The sequence below is a fragment of the Schistocerca piceifrons genome, chromosome 4, assembly GCF_021461385.2.
Source record: "Schistocerca piceifrons isolate TAMUIC-IGC-003096 chromosome 4, iqSchPice1.1, whole genome shotgun sequence".
NCBI classification, from domain to species: Eukaryota; Metazoa; Arthropoda; class Insecta; order Orthoptera; family Acrididae; genus Schistocerca; species Schistocerca piceifrons.
The window spans coordinates 73977025-73999253 of NC_060141.1; the positions used below are offsets into that span (position 1 = coordinate 73977025).

The window sequence follows — 22229 nt, forward strand, 5'->3', positions numbered from 1 at the left end:
ATTTGCATGTCTGGATGAACAGGTATTGCAGACAATAGACAGTCGTCCAAAATTACTTTGAAATAAATTCGCCGAACACGAATAACTTGGCTTCACCTGTGTTATGTATGGATGCACTACCTATTGGTGACATATGAAATGGTAGAACATCTATACCTAGCACAGTTGCAACTAAGTTATTCGCACTCAGCAAATTTATTTCAAAGTCAATGAGAGCATATTCGTTAGCCACATCTATGTCACAACCACTATCTTCCCACCTGCTTCTGCTGATATCTTTTCTAAGATGTGCTAGGAGTGTATGACCACACTGATCCATGTTGTGGGAGTAATATTGCCTAATGTCTTACTTTAAAACTTTCATTTCTGTTGTCAGGAGGGGGGGGGGCCGATTTCAATTGAGTCCACACGACTTCTATTGCACTGAAATGTCAATGATATTGTAGAAGACAACACACTACGACCATTTTCTTCTGCAATTTTGTCAATGATGTAAGAGATATTATACGACACACGCCCTCATTATTTCCAGCATTTGTGACTCTTCCATTTCCCTATAAAATGAATCTATATTGTTGTTTTCTAACCAATCCAATATGTCATTCTTCCTGCTTCTGCATGTAGGTTCTTCATTTAACTGAAAGGAGTGTCATGGTCCACAATCTGATCTTATAGTGCAGTTATTTTCTTTGTCTGGCAGCAAAGGGTGTATGAAACACACATTCTCACAATTTTTCCTCTAAAATCCGCAGATTCTTTTAAAGTAAACAATGAAGCATTTGGAATAAACCCATTGATTGTTCTAGTTGAGTCAGCCAACTGCCTTTTGCAACTGATGCTTTGTTTCTCATGCAGTGTCATTAATCCTTGCAGTCAGCCTGGAATGATCACGGGTTACCCATGCTTCATCCAACCATACGATTTCTTAACATTTGCATTTGGATACTTCCCTCAGAAAGCAGCATATCCTGGCTATGATATCCTACCATCCAGGCAGAATTCTTCTTCCACAAAATGTTTTCCATTGAATCCCTATCTTCTTTAGTATCACTCAAGGCTTGGTTTTTCCTCAGATAAACAACTGACTATCTCATGTTAAGACCAGGAGCTTCTTCTGGGTGAGAGATTCTTTCCGTGTTTAACAGTTCTACGTGTGTTGTCAAAGACCATTCTCTTGAAAATTCCCAAGTTCTGCCTTCTGGCATTTTTCCTGGAGTAGAAAGAGTGGCAGTACTTCTCCAGCACATTTCTCCCTCATTATTTTCTTCATAGAGTTCATTCTAATTTTCAGAGCTTCAACTACTCATTTGACAACTTTCAACAAAGGTGTAAGAGGGCCAACATTATCTTTCTTTCTCAGAATATCACTGTATATTACACATAAGTTCACGAGACTGAATATTTAAGGTAACAACCTACTTTCCTGGGCTCGAGGTAGAAATTAACAATAGGACATGACACCACTCCATTAACACAAACTGAATCCGAAACACAATATGCGACAAACACTTTGCAGCATCATCTGCGATGTTGACTTGTCAGGGAGGCAATTGGAAGTCATCACCACAGAAATATTCACAAATTGCAGAATTCAGAGTGGCACTAGAGTGTCCTTCACACAATGCACTCCACGTATGTGAATTGAGAGGGACGCTCTTTCAGCGGCTTGACTATGGCAATCTTATTTTAACGATCACTATAAATACTCGGGATAGTTTAGAAATACAAACACTTATGTGATAAATAGAAAATTTCTGAAGACAGGCTTATGAGGAAGTACAGGGTTATTACAAATGATTGAAGCGATTTCACAGCTCTACAATAACTTTATTATTTGAGATATTTTCACAATGCTTTGCACACACATACAAAAACTCAAAAAGTTTTTTTAGGCATTCACAAATGTTCGATATGTGCCCCTTTAGTGATTCGGCAGACATCAAGCCGATAATCAAGTTCCTCCCACACTCGGTGCAGCATGTCCCCATCAATGAGTTCGAAAGCATCGTTGATGCGAGCTCGCAGTACTGGCACGTTTCTTGGTAGAGGAGGTTTAAACACTGAATCTTTCACATAACCCCACAGAAAGAAATCGCATGGGGTTAAGTCGGGAGAGCATGGAGGCCACGACATGAATTGCTGATCATGATCTCCACCACGACCGATCCATCGGTTTTCCAATCTCCTGTTTAAGAAATGATGATCATCATGATGGAAGTGCGGTGGAACACCATCCTGTTGAAAGATGAAGTCGGCACTGTCGGTCTCCAGTTGTGGCATGAGCCAATTTTCCAGCATGTCCAGATACACGTGTCCTGTAACGTTTTTTTCGCAGAAGAAAAAGGGGCCGTAAACTTTAAACCGTGAGATTGCACAAAACACGTTAACTTTTGGTGAATTGCGAATTTGCTGCACGAATGCGTGAGGATTCTCTACCGCCCAGATTCGCACATTGTGTCTGTTCACTTCACCATTAAGAAAAAATGTTGCTTCATCACTGAAAACAAGTTTCGCACTGAACGCATCCTCTTCCATGAGCTGTTGCAACCGCGTCGAAAATTCAAAGCGTTTGACTTTGTCATCGGGTGTCAGGGCTTGTAGCAATTGTAAACGGTAAGGCTTCTGCTTTAGCCTTTTCCGTAAGATTTTCCAAACCGTCTGGCTGTGGTATGTTTAGCTCCCTGCTTGCTTAATTCGTCAACTTCCGCGGGTTACGCATGAAACTTGCCCGCACGCGTTCAACCGTTTCTTCACTCACTGCAGGCTGACCCGTTGATTTCCCCTTACAGAGGCATCCAGAAGCTTTAAACTGCGCATACCATCGCCGAATGGAGTTAGCAGTTGGTGGATCTTTGTTGAACTTCGTCCTGAAGTGTTGTTGCACTGTTATGACTGACTGATGTGAGTGCATTTCAAGCACGACATACGCTTTCTCGGCTCCTGTCGCCATTTTGTCTCACTGCGCTCTCGAGCGCTCTGGCGGCAGAAACCTGAAGTGCGGCTTCAGCCGAACAAAACTTTATGAGTTTTTCTACGTATCTGTAGTGTGTCGTGACCATATGTCAATGAATGGAGCTACAGTGAATTTATGAAATCGCTTCAATCATTTGTAATAGCCCTGTATAGTATTTTCAATTTCAGTTGAGGGGTACACAAAACATGACTACATATCATTATAATGTTACTCTGAACGTACCTTTACAATAGCTCAATTCGTGGCTGACAGCAGCTTGATATAAAACATCGGACACATTCTCTGATTCTTCTTCTTGATGAGTTGCCTGGGACAACATGTTAGTTGTACACATATCTTTGTATGAAGGTATGCATGTCTCAATGTGTGAAGGGGATAACACTGCAGCATCTGAAGAACTACGAGCAGATTTCTGAGTTGTTCTGCTGCACTGATTTACTTCAGGATCAACTGGCATTAAATTTTTAATTGCAGTAGCTCTAAAACAGCCACCATTGTCAAATTCTGCCTCTAATGACTTACTTCTATTAGCGCACACTTCATTTACTACATTATCACAGTCTGAATTCTGTACTGAAGTAATTATTAAATCTGATAGTCCTGCATGTACTGGACTGGTGAGATCAAGTGTATTGCTAACCTGTGAAGATAAGTTGATGTTACCTATGGACTTCCTATCCACTTCACTGTTACCTCTGACTTCCACTGAAGATACTGAGTGGCTGAACTCTGCTTTTCTTACATGTACATTAAATGAATGTGCATCATTTGACGTGAGTGACCTATGGTACTCATGAGAATTGTTTGTAATAACAGAGACTGAAGACAAATTTCTACTTGAGGCACTTTCGTCAGAGAAGTTCAAATGGTTCTTTTGAACTACAGTTCCACATTTAAATGCAACCATATCAGTTTCAATCTCATCCACAGAAGAGAACATGTCAGGACTTTCACAAGTCATTGCAAATTGGAGTTGGCCAATCTCTGGTCTATCCCAAGTTGTGCTGTCACCATTGCTTCCACTTTCATTGTGCTGGGAACCGCTAACTAGTGGCACCAAGTATCTCTCACGATGTTGATGACTAGAACGTGTTTGATATCTGTTCTCAATTCTCTTATGTTTAATTCTGACTGACGAAGGTATGCTTTCGTCAATATTACAATTGCTTTTACCTTTATTATACACACTGTCACTACCAGACCTTTTATTAGAATCATGAACACTTATAAATTCCTGAACTCCAATAGCTTTCTCACGTACACCCTGACTCTCTCTAGTTCTCTTAGATCTTGTGAAAATTGGCGAAAGGAAATCATCAGAATTTCTAGTGTTATCAACTTTGTCACGTCCATTCTTTGTTTTCTTATTCCTTTTATGTTTTATTTTGATTGATGAATAGAAGCTTTCATCAGGATTAAATGAGTTATCAGTATTATTAGGCCCTTCATTTTCACTTGTTGTAGTTCTCCTCAATCTCATTCTTGAAATATTTCCAGAAGAATCTTGATGTGTAATTTTGTAATCAATGTTTTCATTTTCAATACTATTTCTAGTCATTTTTGCAATCTGGGAGAAGGGACTATCCACACATTTACACTGTTCAACTTTGTTACGAAGACATTCAGAAATATGTGCACGTGATTCAAAAAATCTGACCACACTGGATCCATCAGTGTCATCTGCATCACACAGAAGCAGTGAAGGTGAAAAGGTGGAATCAGAGGCAGCGAAAATGGAAGAGTGGTGTAGGGAAGATTTCTCAATATTTTCAATACTATTCCTTAACTCCTGTGTCAACATATTTCTGCCATCTCTCTTCAGATCATTATTGTTGTTCCTTCGTTTATTACAAACTGAAACTGCTGGGAAAACAGGTGAAATCAAAATTGGAGTACTTGTTCTGTTACTTCCTTTGTCTATTGGTAGACAATGCGAAGGTGAAAGTAGCACTGAAAAGCAAATAAATAAATTAATCAAATATTTTGCTCAAAATACGGACTACTGTTTTTACAACAAATTAAATTATATAATTTCTTAATATGAAGCAGTAAAAATAACATTAACAGTAAAACACAACTCCAAAAATATTGTATTAAAAATTTAACATAAAACAATTTAAACTAAAAACTTTCAAATTACACCATAGCCTACTGTACTGTCATAATATGCAATGTTAATGAACCAGAAACAAGGAAAGTGCACAAAGATGGTAATTTTACATTAATTTTTATTTTGGAAGTCCATCCTGCATTAGTGAAAAATTTCTTTGTCTCCTTCTTTTACTAAAATGTCCATCTTTCGTGAACTTACTAATGTGGGATTCCTCCAATCTGATGTACAAAATCTACCCTAAAATTTTGCCTACAGAAAGGACTCATCCAAAGAAATTCACTGTCCAAATTTTAGGTGCTAAGGCACATTGCAAGTATTTAAAAAAGTATTTGTCACGTGAAAAACTACTTGAAGCAGTAATTTGTACAGCCCTTCTGCCTAGAAGGGAATCGGCAAACAAGCAGTTGTGGCCATTACAAGAATGTAGGGCCATGTAGTATGAAGTCTAAACTGCGCGCACACAAATTTTAAGCACTTACGCCACACCATTGTCACTCACATCATTAACGTTTGGAATAACTTGCAGATCATATTGTCAGCTAAGCTGCTGCAGATGTAAGTATTGCATAAGTGACTAGCAGAGGAAAGAAAATCAATGCAGTTTATGATGTTATACTACAGATGCTTCCATCATTTGAGACTAATTTGTTGAGATTAAACATTTTATAATAATTCCTGAAGCACAGTTCTTATGATAATTATTGAATAATGTATATTTCAGAAGCAATGAAACATTTCCTTGTTTATTCCCTGTGGTTGTCACAAAAATGGAAAGTGTGCACTGGATGACAAATCAATATCTTCCTTACACCAGGCAAATGTCACAAAACAAAACTGAGTGCTTACTAATTTTATTTAGACAGAATTGGGATGGAGTAAGAAACGGTCGTGACCATGTTCTGTAAACCAGGTGTACATGTCCAAATTAAGAGGGTTGCCCAGAAAGTAATGCACCACATTTTTTTCTCATGCGAAAACAATGCTCTGAATGTGAAACATTACGTATGTATTATTTGAAATGTCCTGAGTAAGCATGCCAAGTTTCCATCACTTCCGACAGACAGCGAAGCTGCAGGACAGTTTGTACATTACAAACAACGTACTGTCATTTAATTTCTCACTGCAAAGAAAAACTGTGGGGAATATTCACAAACACTTGTTCAAAGTCTACAAAGCATCTGCTGTCAACAGAAGTACAGTTAGCTGTTGGCCACAGAGGGTGAGGTCACCAGAAGGCAGTGCGTCGGAGCGCCACAATTTGCGGCGGTCTAGGCGACCACCAATGGCTGTCACACCTGACATGTTGCACTGAGCTGCTGATGTCATTCGCAAAGACTGACGCATTATGACTCGGCAGTTGGTGCTGCATCTGTCAATCAGCAAACGAAGTGTGGATGCAATTATCCAAACTCTCAGATATCCAGAAGTGTGTGCAAAATGGGCCCCGTGGTGTCTAGCAGTGGATCAAATTGCACGGAAAAAAACATTAGTCTTGATTTGACGCAACATTTTGAAGCTGAGGTGAGGCCGTCTTGTCCTGGACTGTGACAGGTGAAGAAACCTGGGTTCATCATTTTGAGTCCAGGGGGGGAGGGGGGCAGTTGCTGGAATGGCGCCATTCCCACTCCCCACAGAAGAAAAAATTCAAAGCAACTGCTTCCACCAGCAAGGTCATAATCACTGTGTTCTGAGACTGTGAAGGTGTGATTCTCATTGATGTGATGCCAAGAGTTGGTACCATTAAATCATAAGCATGTGTCAACACATTAACAAAACTCAAAGACTCACTTCCAGTGACTTTGGCACCACAGCAACCCAGGAGATGTTTTGCAGCAACACGATAATACTCAGCCCCACACAAGTCTGAGGACAGCTGAACACATTGCAAAACAGGGTTGAACAGTGCTACCCCATTCACCCTACAGCCCTGACCTAGCCCCCCTCAGACTTCCACTTGTTTGGGCCATTAAACGATGCTATTCATGGAAGACATATTGAGGATGATGAGGCTGTGATTCATACAGTGAAGCACTGGCTCTGCCACCAGGACAAGGACTGGTACCAAAGGGGCATAAACACCCTTGTTTCGCAGTGGAGGAAGGCCACAGAATCGGATTGAAATTATCTGGAAAAATATGGTGCGTGGCTAAAACACCATTCTTTTGTGATTATAATTCTCATTATGTTCAATAAAGAATTGCTGAAGGAAAAAATGTGGTACATTACTTTCTGTGAAACCCTCTCAACAAAATGTGCTGGCACAAAGTGACAATGCACAAATGGCTGAAGTTTAACAAATCTGTTCCAATGGTAAACCTGAAAGTACAAAGAGCTATTGGAGTTTACGTTGTCCAACAATTTTCTAGAAACTGCTTTCTACTGTCAAACAACTACTTTATGGAGAGGACTGAACTACACTATTAGTTCTGGGTGGAATCCAAATTATATTAACAGTCTTATCATCATCATCATCATCATCATCATCATCCCAAAGATGGAGATGTCATGTCCAGGTCAAAACTCCCAACAAAAGCAATGCATTGTTTTCTGGAAATGGGAAGAAGACGTTTCAGACGTAATATTGATCAAATTATTCTCTCCCATTTTTCCAGATTTTACCAGAATTACACGATATTTGCCATTAAACAGCCAGTGCCTGTGATAAGCATGAGTGGATTACACAGTTTTATATCTCTCTTCACATCAAGGCACATTAGGACCAAAATTTAAAACAAGTAGTGATTAGGGACAAAAATCTTGTAATTGACATAGTAAAATCTGGAAAAGTGAGATGAGAATAATGAAACATGTCATAGCAAGCATTGATTGCACAAGCAACTGACTGTTTTTTGCTCAAAATAAAGTAGTTTGCGCGCCGTTCTTGCACTAAACCTGACTAATTAGTTTTATAAACAAAAAGAAGCTTTGTCTTCACATCAATTACGAATTGCTCTATACTATTAGCTATCTCCTCTACATGTTTACTTTAAGGAAAGTTCATAATTTTCTGACTTCCTTATCAGTGTAATTTCTTGTATCTGTTTAACCGGGTCGAAGAAAGTTGGAAATCAGTAATCTCCCTCAGTAAGGGTGCACTGATGCTCATGAACAGTTGTAAACCTTCAGAATTTTTCTCCTTTAATACTTTTTCAAGCTTCATTTTGGCACATATTTCATGCTTGATGTAAAGCCGCCTCCTATTTATACATGTTCCAATTTTTCGAAACGAATGACTGCACACTGCTTAACTTTAGGCTTTTTCTCTCTCCTTCATTTAATCAAAAAATTTAAAATCTCTTCATTGTTACTGAAATCTATTACTTTACATGTTTTCTTTTGTTCGAGCCACATTTCACAGATTCGGAGTTACCTCCAGTTTCTTCTCATGTTTTCACAATTTCTAACAAAATACTGAGATCATTTGAATGAATGTCTTCATATTTCACCTTTGCAAAGTTGGGAACATTAATTGGACTTCACATTACTGGGAAATCTGCAACCTGCACAAAGACAGATGCTATTAGCAAGCATATTGGTGGCAGGGGACAGCTTTACGGCCACGGTTAACACTTGCAATACCGCAAAGGCAACAGTTGGTCATTAGGGATATTAAGTGAGTTACAAACTTGAGCAAATAGTAATAAGGCAATTGTGTAAGAAAAATTATCAATGGAAACTGAAATTAACTTTACTCATGTACTGCCTGCTTTGGGTAGGGTAAGAGAGTACACTTCTCCACTTGTGTGGCTAGCTATACTACAAATTTGGCAGGTTTCTTCATTTCAAAAACTTGCTGTGTGTCTTAGCAACTAAATTTTTGACACTGTCATACCCGCAAACTTTTGAAAAACATCACAAGATGATGATGGTAATAATCTTTGGAGATTAAATATTCCTGGAGAGATGTCCACTGCAGCACCTACTTCTCCCCCACTGGCGTTATTGCACAGTATCAAAAGTTGAATAGCCTGGATTTCTTGCCGACAATATCAAACTTAATCACTACCCTCTGCCTAATATCACTTCTAACATCAATGAGCTTGCAATTAACATTCCAATCAATTTCTGTGAAGGCAAGCTGATGGATTCAAATTCTTTAACAGTGCTAACAAGGAAGTTGCTATGGATGTACACCATAGCATTTTTGATTGAAGGTACAACGATAGCATTTAGCGCATCATGTACTTAAAGCAGATTTCACAGCCTGAAAATGTTATTCATAACATCAACAGCTTCAATCCACATAAACCCTCTCATTAAGGCTCATATTACACCATGAAAGATTTCTGACAAAGTTCTTTTATAAATGCTTGTTGGTCAAATCTTTGAAAGTCAATTCTATGTGTGCTTTTATAACAGATTTCTCTTATCAAAGATCTTTGACAAAAATCTGAGCAACGTACTCACTTTCATAAAAGGTTGCAATTGTATGCTTGGCAATTCATTTCCTTTACCCCTTTCACCTAGAAAATAACGATCAAAAGTATTTCGTGTGTGGGTACCATCACAATGGTTATCGAAAAATATGAAGGATATGGAATTCTTCATAATGCAAAGCATGCTGACTAAAAAAACCACAACAAGTTGTTAGAATCTTATGAAGAAAAACTTTTCCAATCAGCTGCATTTGAAGTGGCTGCACTGTGGAAAATGAAATAAAGAAATTAAATGGACTAAAAGGTCAGCATTTGGTAGGAAAGTTGAAAACATTTATGCGGAAATGATAACTATAAATTTATTACTAAAATCCAGTGTTACTGGTACCCATTAATGGGATTCCTTGAGACAACACATGCCAATGAGTTGTCTAATAATTTTGATTTTATGCATTTTATTGCTTACAGGATATGACAGAAGAGGCCAACGGAAGCTCATTAATTACCCAGATGGAAGAAGGAAACTATCAACTCTTTTGTGATGTGAAAATTCAAGTGGTGTTAATAAAGTGTATTTTTTCTAGGAGCGGCGAACGGAGGACATGGTGTAAGTAGTACGGTAAAAAAGCACTAATACGTAAGACAAGCAATATATTAATACACAACAATAAAATGAAAAATTAACACTGGCAAAAAATCCAGGAACAATTACATTTTTCATGTGCATATGCAAATTAATAAAAATTCAGGTTCTATTCTTCAGATTTCACACACAGAAAGTTGAACCCATCATCTATGCCTCCAATAATGTCTTAAAGATTTATCTACCACAAGTTTGAAACACTACATCCACATTATGAGTTGTTGTAGATGAAATCTGAATCTCTCTCAGTATATTCTTCGGAAGCAGCAGAAAGTAGTGAAAATTTCGTCCCCCCCCCCCCCCCCCCCCTTACAAACCCTAAATATTATGGACAGCATTAATTCCGGTTAGGATAACACTTGAGCTACAAGAAAGAAAGCACATATACATATATTTTAACTTTGGATCTCACCTGAGTCAATGTGTTCAACCTGATGTTTCACACCACTCGACGAATTTTTGTCGACCAATGGTTTCCTGTAAACACGAACACAGAATTTAGGAAGGATGAAGCTAGGACGACAAAAGAAATTTTATGTCCAAGAGGCTTACATCATAACATATCATATTCACACTTTTCTTCTGCACTTTTAAAAACATGTCACTGTGTTTTATTCATGTAGAGATCTGATTCACATGAATCTTCACTATTTGTAGGCTACACCAGAGTACTTACATGTGGTCAATGTATGAATGTATGGTGTCTGTTCTTTCTGACATGTCCAAAGAAACAGTCACCACACATTCATAATTTGCTAGACCTAGCTGGGCAGTGAATCCACCTCCTTCAGTGAGAATGCACAAATACGTCCGACCTCCTGGCAAACTCACAAGCAGAAGAGGGCATACGGAGGAAATGGACAGTGGCTGGGGATAGGTGGTGCTCGATGGGATTGTGGACCGGCCGTGAGGCAAGCTGAGATAGTCTGTGCAGCTGCGATAACACTGTGTCCCAGATGGCGCAGTGGTTACCGCACCTGCCTAGTAAGCAAGAGATCCTGGCTTCAAATCCCAGTCAAGTACCCATTTTCACTTGTCTCAGCCGAATCTGCGTAATGTCCTAATGCAGCTGACAGCAGTGTCACTCCACTCCCTGCCCTCCCCTTTCCTCCCTCCCCCCCTCTCTCCACTTTCAATTTACATTTTTGTCAATGATGTATTTCAATTTCAGGCTGTTTTTCGAACTACATTATTTCTCTTAACCCTTCATCGAGTGCAATCAGCCTGATAGGTGCAGCTGAAATGTTTTTGTTCCCCTCTCCCCAAATTGTCGGCATGGGATTTCCCCAACATTGGTACCTTCTTACCTCGAGGTGCTGTTTACAACGCTCCACTAGCTTTTGCACAACCTTTGGGGAGAGCAGAAAATGGCCTCTCAAGCTCAGTGCGCTCTAATACATCTCACTTACAGAGGTGTGTAGTTTTGGTTCTTTTCAACCAGAGTTGTTATTTTACTCGCTTGATGGATGAGTAATGTGAATTGCTTGTGAAAATGTAGAGTACAGTGAGCTAAGCCTTTCAGGTACATTGTGCCTGAATAATGTTGTTATACTTGTGTTCTCTCTTTTACACTCCATATTTTCCACAGACATGGCTCATAATTATTACGACTTGTCTAATCCACGTCACCTTTAAGAAATACAGGATTTGCTGAAGTGTGATGACGATGAAGATCCCATGCTATCTGAGGATCTTGGTGAGGAGACATTTATTCACAAGACGAGGTGGAAGAATGTGAATGCAATTCTGTAACAGAGCAGGATGGTGAGGATACTGCGGACAATGAAAAACAAAGAGAGAACAAAACGAACTTAATTTGGGAAGAAATAAGAAGACCATGGCAGCCAAAAAGTCACCCGGGAAGGCACATCATATGGGATCAGACATCACCACCACTCACCTCCCTGGAGCCATAGCAAATGCTAAGAACACTAAAAGTGCAGTTGAATACTGGAATAAAAATATGCAAATCTATACACTGACACTATCAAGGAGTGTTTCTAGAGAGAGAGAGAGAGAGAGAGAGAGAGAGAGAGAGAGAGAGAGAGAGAGAGAGAGAGAGAGAGAGAATCAGTTCCACAGATGTAATTGAACTAAAAGCATTTATTTGTTTGTTGTACCTAGGGAATTGTCGAAGCCTGGAGGAACTTTGGGGACCAAAGGTTGTTGCGCTGAATAATAGTCTCTTGATGAATCTCAAACAGTTTACAACTGTTACATTGACTTCATTTTGATGACTGAACTATCAGAGACCAACGAAAAGAATTTGGCTGGCTAGCTCTTATTTGTGACTTTTTGAAACATTTGTGGAAAATTGCCAGAAGAGCTATTGTCCTACACTTCCTGGTTTTCGTGGAAGATGTGTTTTTCAGCAGTACATACTCTCAAAACCAAACAAATATTGAATAAAACTTTTTGCTCTTGTTGCAGCTAAAATGATACACACTGTAAGCATGGAGATCTATGTTGCACTACAGCCTGCAGGTCCTTTCTGTCAGCAACAAATCAACTGAAGTTGTCAAGAGAATGACTAAATCTGTATTTGGATGCAATCAAAATATCATTGCTGATAGTTGATTTTCTGATTTTTGACCTCACTGACTATTTCAACACAAAAAGCTGTCTTATTTGAACCTGTCACAAAAAATAGAAGACAATTGCCATAAGATTTTGTTGATGTAAAACAGAAGACACAATACAGCAGAATGTTTGGCATTAATGATGGGGAGGTTTTGGTTTCCTACATACCACACCAGAACAATGATGTTATTCTTGTATCTTCGTTTCACAATGACAATGTCACTGATCCTTAATCTGGAGAGAACAATAAACCAAATACAGACACACACTACAATTCAACAAAAGATGTTGATACCACAGATCATATGCATGCTACTTAACAGTGTGAGCAGAGAAAGTACTGGTCAATGATTATTTTTTTCACACCCTGCTGAATGTGGGTGGTATCAACTTCCCAGTTACTTTCCTTGGAAATCAACTGAAGAAACTACATGGAGGAGTGTACCTAAAACCGATGGAACATCAAATTGTTCTTAGAGAGCTATGCAGAAGTAGTAAGAAGAAGATTGGAATGCCCTCCAGCTTGCAAAGGCGACTCAAAAGCCTCAGTGAGTGGGAAAGGCACCAGCACCAAAATAGTGTCTTGAAATGGGACATTTTTACATAAATTTACCATTTACTAAAATTTATGTACTGAAAACTGTAACTGTTCGGTGGTGGATTTAAAATTTCAGTCGTTTATATTTTATTCTTTTGTTTTTAATAAAAAGGTTTTTTTTTAGCCTTATGTTCTGCTTCGACACATTCCCATGAAAGCCACTAGTTACGTTTAGGTTACTAAAGTTGAAAATATGAGATAATAGCCAATTTCAAAATCTTTGTCCTTCAAGCTCCTTGTCGCCGAACACAGGAGTCCCAGAATAGTGCCTAGCAGAGGGTTAAGCATTTTTCATGCGTAAATAATAGTAACCTATTATACTGTACTGTTTTCTTCTCAAATTACTTTCATTTTAATTAATATGAAATTCCCCTAACAGTCTCAACTGGAGAGTTAATGAAATGGAATCTGCACTTTCAAATGAATGTTTCACTGACTGTATTATATCTGTGTATTTTGAGACAGATCATTACAAATAATGCATTAAGAATTTAGTTTGTAAATGCAGCACAAAAGTAACATGTACATGAAAAACTAAGTTAACAATGATGTAATTATTATTTAATTTCATTGAAACTACCTGGAACTGCGAAGTAACCTATCAAATGTTGTGTTTGGGCTCTGTGTGACATCGCTAAAGACCTTTACTTCTGGCTGGAAAAATTTGTACTTTTTTGCTGCAGCAACACCCTCTTTCCTCATAGTTCCCTTCATTTTACTCTTTTTCCTGTTCTCTTTCTCTGCTTTCAAATCTACCTGGGGAAAATTTATTCTGTAACTGCATTGTACAGTCAAAATGAACATTCAACTTTCCTGATATATTTACAAATTCTACTATAATTGTATGCAGGGTGAATGAATTAGTTTAGCCTACAAAAATGAGATACTGGAATTGGGTCAACACAATATAAACAAGATACTTACAGTAGTTGTATCAAAATGGACACTATTCTGCAACTTTTTAGGCTTCCTTTTCTTTTTTGGGTTACATTTCTGGTCTGCTTTAAACTTCTTTATACTGTCAGCATTCAAAGCATTGAACAAATAAAAACTGGAGTTCAAGTCATCTTCAATTATAGCTGCTGGGAAACGCTTCCTCCTCTTCCGCCTTCGAACTGGTATGTAAGTTGATTTCACATACATCTTTGCCTCCTGGAAAGTAGTAAACATAAATATACATGGCTCCTGCACATATAAGAATAATGTCTAAGCAACATTTATTCCTTTTTTCTGTAATAAGAAGTGAATCAGTGTCTTACAGTTCATACTCCATCCAACCATGGCCCACTCCCACACTAACCTAGCCACCGCCTGGTTACTTTCCAAAAATTTTATTTCCATCTTCATTTTACCCTACTTTCCTAGGTCCCTTTCCAGCATTAAGAAAAAGCCTGATTTACAATCATCCTCCCGACAAGCTAAAGGCTCTGCCATTGCCATGCTGAACCACTACTTAACACAAGATATTCACCACTTGCTTTATTCTTCTATCTACAAGGCCCACCAGAGTGGTGGCGGTTATGTGTTTAAGAGGACTAAACTCATTGCTTATCAGTCTGTTGATTCACAGGAAAATGACGTGAAAAGGAGAATTCTCAGTTCCAAGGCCTGTAGCCACATCATCAGACTGTGCAAATGAAATTCGCCTTCAAATAGGCTAAAGTTTCCCAATATACCAAAGCACTCACTACAGTATCAATGTTGCTCGAACAATCATGTGACATCTGAATTGCTCTGGTTAAAATTTAATAATTTTGAAAAACATGGGAGGAAATAGCATCAAATTCAATCATCTTACAAACTCTTATATTTAAACAGGTTTGGAATAAAAGTTTTCATACGCGTAATAGATTCTGTGTATAAACATTATGCTGCTTTTTAACTGAAGATAACATTCAAAAGCAAAAATTCTGTTCTTCAACATACATTACTTTTTTTTCTGAAACCAGATCAATATATTATTTGATTATGAGACACTAATGATTTACTAACTAGGTTTCAAATAAGAAATTCAGTCACTCCTTACAATTAGAATACCAGGTGAAAATGTTACCTGCTTCTAATCAGTTTTAGAACCTTATTCAGATGAAAAAAGGAACAAAAATTTATCAAGAATGAAATGTCTAACAAATTAAAAACAGACTGTAATTTTTGCTGTAAGATTAAATTCCGGCAATAAGACCCGCAGTTGGAGATAGTAACAGATATCAGTAGATGGTGGGACACGCGCAAGTACATGAACTGGACTTAATCATGATCGCAATATTTTATTTCTGTATTAGTTGCTTTTGCTACTCACGACTTGTACCTTGGAATATATTGCAGTCCTCGTTTCATAGCTGCTCAAGCTTTGCACTACAGAAAGGTTGGAGGGGGAACAGTGATATCAGTCTGGCAGATAACTATGAAAGCAGGGATGGGAGCAGCAAGCAGACAACAAATTATGTCTTTCTTCAACCATGGGAATGCGTACCACATGCTTGTGCTTTTCAGGAACATGTACCACGTTTAACCTACAGTTTGCCTGAACCCATTTGTAGTCAGAATTGAACAGACTTTAAAATTGCACAAATACTCAACAAGAGTATTCACTTCTGCAGGTGACAGTAAAAGCCTAGATAGAAGCCAGTGGTGCACTTATGTATTTCATGCTGCAGTGTTCTCAACACTCAGTGTGATGTACAACAGGAGCAAAATGGCCTGTCAGCTGTTGGTTCTATGCAGCCAATGAGAGAACAGTGGGCAGACGATATGTTTATAAGCAAGATACATTGTAACATTCTCAAATCAGTATAGAAGAGAAATGCAATACCGGTTTGGATAATAACAGCTGTGTTCTCAGGTCCTACAGTAATCACAAACTCGAAATTAGTTAACATATTTGAAACGAACAGCCAAATATTTTTTATAACGAAGATATAATTTTCTTAGCTGGGCAATGGGGATGATGATCATTAAAAATAACGATAGCACAAATGAAAGGGTCAGTAAGCGAAAACCGTAGAAAAGGAAATTGTCTGCATATTAAGTACACCATTTCTTTTCGTAAATTTTATATCTCCTTGTACTATCAAACTGTACCCTATTAATAAATGGCATACATGTAGAACAGGTATAATATTAACCTTTTAGGCAGATACTTTATGTGAATAAAACAGTTTGGAATTCTGATTAGTCAGAATATGCCAAAAATAAATTTTTCACAAGAGGCCTCTTAGGGGAAGAGGGATTGGGAGTTGTCACATAATCAAGGTCGTCATACTCTTGGCTAATACAGTACAACTGGGTGTGAGAATGCAGACTATATGGACTAAAGAGCTAATTAGCTTGAATAGTCAAAATATGTACATAAAAATTTGAAGATGCACAACAGTGTGGAGGGATAAAAAAAGCTGGATACAACTCGGGGACACAATGCAGTGGGAGGTACTCCCCTCACAAACTACACCTTACACTAGACGAAGGTTCAATTAAATTTTGTCATAAAATATGCTTTGCCTCAGGCACTGCAGGAATTTGGTAGCTGCTAATCCATCATCTGCAAGTATCTGACAGTGATGTAGACAGGTTTATTGCTTGTCTCAGATTGGCTAGCAGGGCACATTCTGAGAGAATATCAACAATCTTGAGGTGACTACCACGAATGCATTGAGATTGAGGAGTCCTCTTGACACAACAGGAACTCTTGAGTAAATTTGGTGTGACTGATATGCAGTCGGCACAGTACAAAGGCATCTCTCCAGGAGGCCTGGAGAAGCATGCCGTGCCTTGGTGATCCCTTTGACTGCTCTCAGCTTGTTGAGGATCGTCGTTACCTGTCATTCCATATCCCATGTCTTCACAATCTGATGTAGTTGCAACTGTATGTCTGTGCCCAGAAATGAAGTTTATCTTCTGTGGTTGCTTCTTTAGCTAATTTGTCAACGAGTTCATTTGCCAGAATACCCACGTGGCTCTGTATAGGGCTGAATATATCTGTCTTTCCGGGGATGTGGCAGCCAACTAACAGGTCTCCGGTGTTAGTGAACAAAAGGTTTTTTGGAGTAGCACTGAAACTGGTCTTTTAAGCAGCTCGTGGAGTAACTACAAATATGAAATCCCTTGTGCCCAGAGTTTTACTGTACTGCAGAGCCCATTATATGGCAACCAATTCTACATGTACTTGATAGACAACACTTCTTATGTCCCTTGGGTGTGCAAAAGCAAAACTGATCCTGTCAATGACTTTCAATACTTTTAGATAGACGTCTAATTTGGGTCGTCACCGAGAACTGAAGAGATGTCTGAGAACTGGTCAGCCCATCTTTGGGCAATTTGGAAAAAGTCTTAACTGTTGGTTGTTAAACATAAGACATATTACACAGATGGGTAGGCATCTGACAGATAGTGACCACATAGATCAAGAGTTCCTTGCATCTGACCCTCAGTGATGTGATACCAGCTTCCAACAGTAGGCTGTCGACAGGTCTCATATGGGACACCCAAGCTGCCAACCACACAACACTACTGCGGGCATGGTCTAACAAAACAAGCACAGTACTGATGGAGGTGCCGAACCGTAACAACAACCCATAGTCCAGATGGGATTAAATAAAATCTTTTAGGATTTGAGAGGAACGGTACAGTCTGTGCCCCAGGTGGTGTCACTGAGAAATCTGAGGGTAATCTGCCCTGATCTGGTTTACATATGGTAAACATGTTAACTTACCTATTAATAAAAGGTCTAAAAAGTTCGAAGTTTCAATGACTTGAATCAACTAGTTACCATGGTAAATCTCTGGATGTGAATGCACAGTCCTGAGTCAACTACAGTATATGATGCGAGTTTTCATGGGAGAAAACTGAAATCCATGATTCAGGATCCTAGTATGCACTTTTCGTATGATCCCCTAGATTGGCAATGGCTGTGCGGATGATGGAAAGTTGCAGCACAGGCAAGTCATTCATGACCCACGACAGTGATGCCATGAGTCCCACTGCAGTCACAAAATACCACTGATTGCGATGGCAAAAACGGTTATGCTCAGAACCGATCCCTGAGGGACCCCAGTTTGGGCTGCTGTGGGTCAAACCTATCCAGACCGGAACAGTACAAAGGATAGGAAAATCTGGATAAAAATGGGTAAATAGCCTTAGAAGCCGCCCCCCCCCCCCCCCCACACACACACACACACACTGTAGAGGATATGATGGCACCAGGTGGTATGAAACGCCTTCTGTACGTCAAAGACCTCCACAATTAGATGTTGGCAATGCACAGAATCACTGCACTCTGCAGATTCCAATGAATCAGATGGTCTGTGGAGAGCTGGAATGACAAAGTCATTTGATTTGGGGGAGGGGGGGGTGAAAAAGGATGTTTTATGCCGTCATTGCTAACACCAGTTTTACAATAACATATTTCTTCATCAAAGTTGATATGTCAAATATCTATGTCACAGAAATTTGATGGTGTAATACAGAACTTCGTCAAATGTCACCTGTCGTCAAATAAATATGATCAAATCTACGACCTCGCAGTAGATTTGATCATAAAAGTTGCCTGTCTTCTGTTCACCGCAATGTGAAATGTTACAACTTGTAGCGCTAGCATCGTTGCAATGTTCTGTCACCAGTGGTTGTTAACATGGCTGTGAAGTTTAATTTGTGTGTGCCGTCAACTACAACATTAATGGAAATGTATGAAGCCGATGAGGCACTTTACACTACTCAGGATGCTCCACATTGTAAAGCACCTCATCAGCTTCATACATTTCTATTAATTTGGTAGTTGTGGGGCAAAATGGAATTATTACTTTGATCTATGATAAAAATAGTTCTTAATGCACATAAAGTGCACTGAACATTTATTTACTTTCAGATATTGGTCCTTTAGTGCTTTATAAATTGCTTCACACATTTAAGGTATTATTTTAGTTAATGTGCACTGGTATTCGAGTGCTGTACTGTAAGCTAGAGTAACTCCCTTGTTGCAAGAAATCTTAATCTTATTGTGAGTCTGTCTTCTGCAGGTATAGCAGTTCTTAAATGAGTATTGTGCTTTGTGATATGACGAGACACTTCACTTCACTGAGCGAATACTGAAATGCATGCTCATCCATTCTTAAGTAATTTATGTATGACTTATGTCCTCCACTAGAAGTTCACATAACAAATTTTTTTGAATGCTTTTATTGTTTCACCGTAAAACCCACAGCTTCACCCAGGTAGGTTTCTCCCCCCCCCCCCCCCCCACTTCTCTTCCAAATGCACACACAGTGCTATTGTGGTACATACAACCGCTGCGCAAAATAAGTTGTTGTCAGCCATCTTGAGCTTTGACAAAAAATATGATGACAGTGTGATACCACTTTTTAGCACCACATCAAATATATTTGTCAAACAAATTTGGCTAATATATGATCATATCTTTCACAAAGAAATATTGTAGTGTAATACCGGACTAAGAAGCTCACACACATGATTGTGGATTTTATTGGGTCCAGGGGGTGTGTCTTGACACGCTGATTAAGCATTGCAATACTCCAATTCATAAAATGGAACACTGTACGATTCAAAGCCTTGTGCATGGAAGGATAATATGTTTACCTCCATCAAACATTTCTGGGCTAGGAAATAAAAATAGTAGCTAATGCATGCGGACACTTTGTAAAGAGTGCTGCAAAATATTCAGCAATGACTGCGGATCAGTTCAAACACCACCAAAGAGAAGTCAGGAACTACTGTGCACGCAAAAATAACTAGGATCATATGCACCCAAGTCAAAAATATAGAATACAAAGAGAGGAGTTAAAAAACTACTACATTCTTCACGGTAAATGATAACAGCCAAACAGTGGCAACTGTTTGATGTTATTATTTACCGTGAAGAATTTCAAGAGTTGCTGTTTCAGCCATGTTTAAAATCTTGAAACAACTACATGTCCATCCCAATCAATGTATGGGAACACAGCTAAAAATAGGAACGTGGAGAAAGGGCTATAAAATACACCATACAGAAATGCAGATCCAGAGCCAAAAATTAAATGTCCTTCACCATATTATGACAGATAAAAAGTAAAACACGATCGACAGCCTGAACATCGTTTGCTGAAACAACCGATAACTCAGACGTTGAACCCAAGCAGGAATGCAAATGGCCAAAACATGGGCATTCCGTCAGGAAACGGTGGACAGCTAACACTTAGGTGCAATGTGCACAAAGTGATGGGGAAGCGCCACGTAAATGGCCATGGCCAGAAAGGTAGTGCCCTATACGCAACCTACTTAAAATGAACTCCTTCCAGCAGTGGTATTGAGAGCACGTCCAAGCTGCTGGAAGAGGCTTAATAACCTGGAGCTTGTTCCCATGAAGGGAGGACCAATGGCAATGCCGAAGTGACACCACCACCTGACAGATGGCAACACAGAGATCATCGGAGGGAATATAGGGACAAATGGGCTGAAGTATGAGGACTGCAGCCTTGGCAGTAGCATCAGCAGCCTCGTTTCCTGGCAAGAGTGACATGACCAGGAACCCACATAAACATCACAGTGGGTCCATCACAAGTGACAAAGTGACAGTTTTCCCAGATCCACTGCACTAAGGGATGGATTGAGCAGTGTGCCAGAAGCCGATATTGAAAGACATGGGTGCCAATGACAAAAAGACACAGCTGAGCCCACGGTCAGTCCAAGAGCCATCAGTGTATACAAAGGTACTATTGCGAAGCTCCATGCGAAGGGCGTGAAACTGAAGGCAATAGACAGAGGCTGGAGTAGTGATGTTAGGAAACAAATGAAGGCCAAGGTTAATATGGGCCACTTCACAAAGCCAAGGTGGTGTAGGGTTCGACCCACTGGGAAAGGTGCAGGTAGTGTGAAGTTAAGCAGCCGTAGAAAGTGCCGAAAGCAGACTCCAGGAGGTTACAGAGAAGAGGGACATGCCTCATACTTGTGATCAAAGGAATCATCAAAGGAGGAGGCCTAGGATGGGTGGACACGCATGGCAGACAAACAGCAAGCATACCCGCTGAGGAGAAAGTCACAGCAGAAGGGCAGTGGTAGTTCAGCAGCTTTGACGGACAGGCTCTCGACTGGGCTAGTGTAAAAGGTGCCAGTGGCCAAATGGATACCACGATGGTGGATAGTGTTGGGACGGCATAAGAGGGCTGGATGTGCAGACGCAGACAAAGCACCCATAGTCTAGTTTCTAATGGACAAGGGATCGGTACAAACAGAGGAGAGTGGTTCTGTCTGCACCCCAGGAAGTAACATTCAGGATACGTAGGACACTGAGGGACCGCGTACAGCGGGCTACCAGGTAAGGCACATGGAGGACCAAGAGTGTTTCCTATCGAGCATGAGCCCCAGGAATTTCGTAGTTTCAATGAACGGAAGAGCAACAGGGTCAAGATGTAAAGAAGGTGAGAAAAACCAATTGCATAGCCAGAAATTTATACAGACAGTTAAAAACAAAAGCCATTGTTGATTCTCCATGAGTAAAGGTGACCGAGACATCGCTGAAGACGGCGCACAATGAAACTTCAGGATGAAGTGAGAGCATGATCTAACTACCTCACAGTAAAGACTGCATTGTAGCACTCCCGATTCTGAGAAAAGAAGGGTATCACCTGAGCCACCTCCACTCGTTTCTGATTAAGGCAGGCAGGGTGATAGTGGGAAGAGCTCAAAATTACCATAAATTGGTGGCCCAAGGTGTTGGAGATAGCAATAGCGTCCACAATGACATCGTCTGTAAATGTCAGGCTGGAAATTGGGGAATGGATCTTGTTCCCAGAGAGCCATCAGTGGTTGGCCCATACAACAGAGGAAGGGGTGGAACTGTTAAAAGAACTAGTAAATAAAATCAGCTAACTTTTTTGGTATCCCGAAGAATGTGACACTTTGCATGCATCTCCGTGCACGATTTGCGTCGCGGCATGCCCCAGACCACCACGGGACTG

The 22229-nt window shown here is 39.7% G+C and overlaps 1 protein-coding gene across 6 annotated transcripts in view; it reads right to left on the reverse strand.

Moving 5' to 3' along the window:
* LOC124794785 overlaps window positions 1-22229 on the reverse strand; it is a 137631-nt gene that overhangs the window by 91436 nt on the left and 23966 nt on the right. For 4 of the 6 annotated variants that reach the window (XM_047258428.1, XM_047258427.1, XM_047258430.1 and 1 more), the window contains 4 exons: window positions 14209-14436; window positions 13865-14040; window positions 10519-10583; window positions 3197-4924 (listed from right to left, as the gene is read on the reverse strand). In XM_047258428.1, coding sequence (XP_047114384.1) covers window positions 3197-4924; window positions 10519-10583; window positions 13865-14040; window positions 14209-14427 — 2188 coding nt within the window. In that variant the 5' untranslated portion in view covers window positions 14428-14436. Of the gene's footprint in view, window positions 1-3196; window positions 4925-10518; window positions 10584-13864; window positions 14041-14208; window positions 14437-22229 lie in introns of those variants that run through there. The other 2 variants (XM_047258431.1, XM_047258432.1) reach the window with 2 other exon arrangements.